The sequence below is a fragment of the Sceloporus undulatus genome, chromosome 11 (genome assembly GCF_019175285.1).
Source record: "Sceloporus undulatus isolate JIND9_A2432 ecotype Alabama chromosome 11, SceUnd_v1.1, whole genome shotgun sequence".
In the NCBI taxonomy this organism is placed as follows: Eukaryota; Metazoa; Chordata; class Lepidosauria; order Squamata; family Phrynosomatidae; genus Sceloporus; species Sceloporus undulatus.
Window position 1 is genome coordinate 9821734 of NC_056532.1, and position 6000 is coordinate 9827733.

The window sequence follows — 6000 nt, forward strand, 5'->3', positions numbered from 1 at the left end:
GCATGGCAGGAGGTTGGACTGGATGGCCCTTGGGGTCTCTTCCAACTCTATGATTCTATAATACTATTTTGAGGATCCTGATGGTTGTTAATTTTGCTGGGAGAAATTCAACAACTCTCCCCCTTCCTCCTGCAGACTTGAGAGTCTTCCTTCCTACTGTAAGCAAACTGGAATTGGCCCACAAGACAAAGATATTGCAAGGCGGCACAATCGCATCCCTCCTTGGGGTGAGGCACTTGGATGGTGAGTTCCTGCATGGCAAAAGGGTTAGGCTGGGTGGCTCTTCCAACTGTATGGTTCTATGTAATCCCATGCTGCACAAACCCATACCCTGTGTGGTCCCTGATGGGTTGGGACCGCATTTATAAACTCTTTCCAGAAAGAAAGAAGGGGAAGCATTGGTGTTACATCCAGTGTGGCCCGTTCTTCATGCACATCATCCCTTGATATTATTGCCATGTGATCCCTGGTTGCATAAAACATACTGTGGCACAATCCCATATGGTCCCTGATGGGTTGGGACTGCCTTCCGGTTGCTCTGAGGATATTACCACTTTCCTGAAAGACAGAAGCTGGAGAGCAGTCCCTCTTTCCTTTCCTCGCAGAGCCGCAAAAATCCTAAAACAATTCTTAGCTGGAGAAAACCGTTTTCCCTTTGGAATTCAAACACCAATTCTGAAAGATAAGTAGATCTGAAGCAAGACTTGAGATGCGTGAATTAAATAATGTAAAAGGAATCGAATTCTTATTTTACTGTTACCCATGCAACTCCTTGGTAGAGAAAGCAGTGGATCAGATGAACTTTATAAGTACAAACTGGCAGCTTCTCGTATCTTTTCCTCCATGAATCCAGCATACGATAAAATCAGTTTTAAACACTATATATTTTTAAAAGCAAAAGCATATTAAACCTGTGAAGACATAAAGCAAGGCTGCCTCCGCAATGGAGAAATAATCCGTTTTGACGCCACTTGAACTGCCATGGCTCAATGCTATGGGATTCTGGGAATTGTAGTTGGTTGTGGCACCAGAGGAGTTGGTGTCAAACTGAATTATTTCTCTGGCATCCCAAGACAATTTAAAACTAGTTAAAATAATGAATTGTACTTGGTTTTCTACAGACTGTATCAATGAGGTCTATCCTATCTATCACAAGTGCGCAACACAGCCTAACATGTTTATGCCCAAGTCATCCTTGCAATGTAGTCTGCTAACTATCCCCACTTTCCAAGCTTGGAAAGGGACTTGTTGGAGGTTTTGGATTAGCCAAGCTGGTTGAGGGGTTCTAGAATCTGCAGTGCCCAAAAAAGATATGTCCAAGCTCTGCCCATTTTACAGGTAAGGCAAAACAAGGCCGAGCATAGTAGTCAAAAAATATGGTGGAACAAAGATATGGCTCCTTCTCACCACTTCATCTACCCAGCCCCATGGCCATGCATTTTGTAGCTAAAGAAAGGTGCCAATTGGTTTTGCAGGAACGAGGCAGGAAAAAAGATTTGGAAAAACCAGAGGGAGGAAACCGTAGCAGCAAGGAGATACACACAGTGGCAATCCATCGAGATGCTTTTCCTTTCTGCCGGAGAGACTGTGTCCTCCTGACACATGCGATCAAGAAAGCCAAGTTCAACAGGTAAGCCTTTCTCTGCATTATTCCCACATCACCAGTTGAATTTCTGCTTCTCAAGACAGAGAAACAAGGCTGACAAAACGAATGCGCAGACCACACAAAAAGCATCCTAACGTTTCTGACTTGTGGCAACCCTAAGGCGACTCTAACATGGGGTTTTCTTGGCGGGGTTTCTTCCGAGGAGCTTTGCTGCTGCCATCCCTTGAGGCTGAGAGTGTGTGACTTGCCCAAGGTGGGTTTCAACTAATGCAAAGCAGACTACAACTGCAGCGACAGCAGACAGCATCTTCTTTGGTCCTGCCAGGATCCCCATCCTTAAAAACCAACTCCCATGCTGTATGTTTATGGGTCTATTCTGGGTTTCAGCCTCCTCTGACCCCTCTTCCTCCCACATTATTATTATCATTATCATTACAGTACTAACATTGCACAGCGCTTTACATAGCAAGGGTCAAACCTGCCAGAAACCTAAATGCCTCTTGGTTCAAATTCGAAGGAAAGGGACCTTTTAACAAACAGCCCTGGCAGATTTTTGGTTTGTGTGCATCAACGTAGAAAGGGGCACTTCAATGCAAGCAAATGGAGGTTTGCAACCATTGCAAGCCCTCTGCATCTACCCAAGGGCCTGGGAGGTTTGGGTTTGGAGGCAGCATAGCTTGAGAGGTTTTAAAACATTGTTTTCTCGGGGCAAAATAAAACGCAGTGGGTCCTTGTTGTCCGCTGGGGTTTGGTTCCAGGATCCCCTGTGGATAACACAATCCGTGGATGCTCAAATCCCATTAAATACAATTGCATAGCAAAATGGTGTCACTTATATCAAATGGCAAAATCAAGGTTTGCTATTTGGAATTTATACTTTTGTGGAATATTTTCAAGCCGTGGATGCTTGAATCCATGGATAAGAAGGGCCAACTGTAAAATCCCAAGCTCTGGCAGTGACATAGGACGAACTGCATGACACTGTTATTTTCCCTAAAGATTTCTCTCCTGCCTAAGGCTGGCAGGATTCCCCCTTGGGGACTTCCATTTGGGAAGGAAAAGATACTGAGGGGGGAAAGGCTTGGGCAGAGGGCAAGGTGCCCAGATCTATACCCAGCTTAGATTTCTGCCCGTTAAAACAAATGCATCATCCCTTTCGGACACCATGAGTGTGACACATGCGTAGACGTGCAAACATATCCACAAATGCACATTGCCTTTGCTAACCCTGCAACAGGCCTGCATCGAGGCTACCTCCGTTTTTGGCATCCTCACAGGGAGATATATATGCAACTGGTGTCTTTTTGCAAGAGCCAAGAACTGCCAGGGAAAGGGGGAAGCTCCAGAACCCTTGGGTTGCTTTTTAAAATATCTATCCACCTATCCTTCCATCTATCCATCTATCTGTTCTTCAGAGGTGGCTTGCCAGTGTCTTCTTGGATGGATGGATACATAGGTGGATAGGTAGACAGATCTATCTAATCTGTCTGTCTACCTATTCACCTATCAATCCATCCATCTAAGAAGGCAATGGCAAGCCTCCTCTGCCAAGAAAACCCCAGGATAGGTCCACCGTAAGGTGGCCCTACGTCAGAAGGGACTCGAAGGCACACAACCACAACAAAATACATGTCTGTTTAGCAAGGAGAGGGTTGTTGTTGGGCAAGATCTCTGGCTGCAGTGGTGGGTGGCTGGCTTTAGCCATGTTCAACCTGCCGAAGGTGGAGGTGCGATGACATTGAGAAACCAGAGTCAGAAGCCAAAAGCGGTTCTTAAAGCCCAAAGCTCAAGAAAGAAAAGAGGATGGACGGGAATGTTTTGCTCTTCTTGCAAAGGGAAGGCAGGGGGAATTCAACCCAGGATAGAATGGGATTAAAAAACCGGGGAACGCGAACAAGGAGGTTTAGGAAGCAGAGGTGGAGGGATGGCAAGGTGTTTTGGACTGCAGAGGTAATGGGTGCATTTTCACAAAGGTAAAACACAGAGCCATGTGTGCAAAGAAACACACCCTGAAAAAATAAATAGGAAAGTATTTTTCCCTCCAAAGATAAAGCATATAAGCATGCATGCAAATACACCATGAAAAAAGACTGGCAAGTGTTTATTTCAAAGGTAAAGCACACATGCATGTGCATGCAAAGCAACACACCATGAAAAATAAGAAAGGAAAGTGCTTATTTCAGAGGTAAAGCACACATGCATGCGCATGTGAAGCAACACACCATGAAAAATAAGATAGGAAAGTGCTTATTTCAGAGGTAAAGCACACATGCATGCGCATGCGAAGCAACACACCATGAAAAATAAGATAGGAAAGTGCTTATTTCAAAGGTAACGCACACATGCATGCACATGTGAAGCAACACACCATGAAAAATAAGATAGGAAAGTGCTTATTTCAAAGCACACAGTTTGATTTGAGCCTATAAGGTTAATGTTTTCAGATGGTTTTAGCTATGGGATGGTAACCTACTACTTTTATAATGTATCTGATTTCTGTGTTTCCTTTGGGACCCTTTTGTGTAATGGTTTATGGTACACAAACACATCTACTTACGAAGGTAAAGCACACATGCATGTGCGTGCAAAGAAACACGCCATGGAGGAAAAAGACAGGAAAGTGCTTATTTCAAAGGTCAAGCATGCAAGTATGTGCATGCAAGGAAATATGCCATGAAATGTAGAGGAAAGTGTTTTTCCCCCCAAAGGTAATACATGCAAGCATGCGCATGCAAGGAAACACACCATGAAAAAAGACAGGAAAGTATTTTTTCCAAAGCTAATGTTCGTAAGCATGTGCATGCAAGTAAACACGCCATGAAAAATCGAGGAAAGCACTTATTTCAAAGGTAATGCATGCAAGCATGTGCATGAAAGGAAACACGCCAAGAAAAAAGACAGGAAAGTGCTTATTTCAAAGGTAATGCCCGCAAGCATGTTCATGCCAGGAAACACACCATTTAAAACTAGGAAGAGCAGGAGGGGAAGGGGGCAATGTTGTGCAGGGGAAGGGGGCAAGATTTGGACCCATCGTCTCGAAAAGGAAAGATGCTCCTCCTAAAGAACGATAAGAGATGCTGGGTCGGGCATTGCGCCAGGCTCTCCAAAATAAGGGGGTCTGTTGGCACTTTGCAGCTTTTCTTTTGCCAGGTTGGGAGTCCTTAGAAATGCCCACACATGCTTGGACCCATTTTGCCCCCTTTGTGGTTGGATGCCCCGCCAAAGCCAACCCAAACCTGCCATCTCCATCTTCGCCTGTGCCCAGCTTCCCATGCTTTGGCACACCTGAGTCGGAAGAAACACCAAAGGGCCATCCAGTCCCACTCCCTGCTGCCATGCAGGAACTCCCCGTCGAAGCAACAGATGGTTCAAGAGCTCCAAAGGCCGCCTTGGCACTGCCAGGGAGCCTGGCACCCAGTTTTGTGCCACGACCCGCCCACCGGCTGACCTTCCCAGCATGGCTGTGACCTTCCAGAAGAACTCAACCCAACCCTGGCCAAGCCCTTCCAAACCCAAGAGGGGCAATAGGACCCCTTGCCCAGATCGATGCCCACCCTTTCAAGGTGGCACTTACTGCAGTCGTCAGACTCGTAGCCTTCAGCCTCTAAGTCCTCCTCCTCTTTCTCTTTGGGGGGCCTAGGGGCAGGGACCTCCACCACTGGCTCTGTCCCATATGCCCCAAAGAGTTGGTCCACATCCTCATCTTCCTCCCTTGGGGTGGTAGTGGTGGTCTCTGCAGGGCTGGCGTTGGCTGGCTGGCTGCTGGAGGACCTCAGGCTGTTGCTGCGGCTGAGGGTGGCAGGGATGCCCCGGGGGAAGCGGGGGAAGTAATCCGAGATCTGCTTGATGGGTCGGATGGGTCCAGGGCAGACGTCAATGGCCATGTGTTCTTGGATGCTGATGGTGGCTTTCTCCCCTTTGCGGAGTGTCATGCATACAAAGGGGATGCCTGGCCAGGGGAGGAAAAAAAGGCAATGTCCCCAGATCCAGGCAGGGAAAGGTGGCACCTGATGCCCAGGATGCAGTGCCAGCTCCAGGGAGGAGAGAGTTTCAGATGTTCCTGGGAGCTGGCACCTGCGATCCGACGTTCATGGTCTTGTAGCTGCCTTGGAAGGAGGGAAGGAAGGAAGGAGGGAGGGAGGGGAAAAACGGCACGGAGGAGAAGAAAGGAGGCAGGGGGTGGGCAGTGGTGATGTCACCAGCTGGCAACTAGGCAGCGCAAATGGCAAGCAGCGGAGGCATCCGAAGGCTGGGGCACAGGTGGGCACAGCCCTCTTGGCTCCCTGCTGCCCCACTGCCAGCCTGCCCCCCTTTCTTTTCTCACCCTCATGCCCTCCCACTCCATGCCCTTCCCCACTGGAGAAATGTGTTCTTGGTTGTGGTGTTGGGTGCCT

The 6000-nt window shown here is 47.6% G+C and overlaps 1 protein-coding gene and 1 long non-coding RNA gene across 2 annotated transcripts in view; one reads left to right on the forward strand and one right to left on the reverse strand.

Moving 5' to 3' along the window:
• The window catches only part of DOC2B (double C2 domain beta), a 65660-nt gene extending 59910 nt beyond the window's left edge, over positions 1-5750 (reverse strand). The window contains exon 1 of the mRNA XM_042442833.1: positions 5181-5750. Coding sequence (XP_042298767.1) covers positions 5181-5538 — 358 coding nt within the window. The 5' untranslated portion in view covers positions 5539-5750. The remainder of the gene's footprint in view (positions 1-5180) is intronic.
• Positions 1-6000, forward strand: part of LOC121917125 — a 51534-nt gene that overhangs the window by 34039 nt on the left and 11495 nt on the right. The window contains exons 5-6 of the long non-coding RNA XR_006100962.1: positions 136-243; positions 1476-1630. This is a non-coding gene — a long non-coding RNA (uncharacterized LOC121917125). The remainder of the gene's footprint in view (positions 1-135; positions 244-1475; positions 1631-6000) is intronic.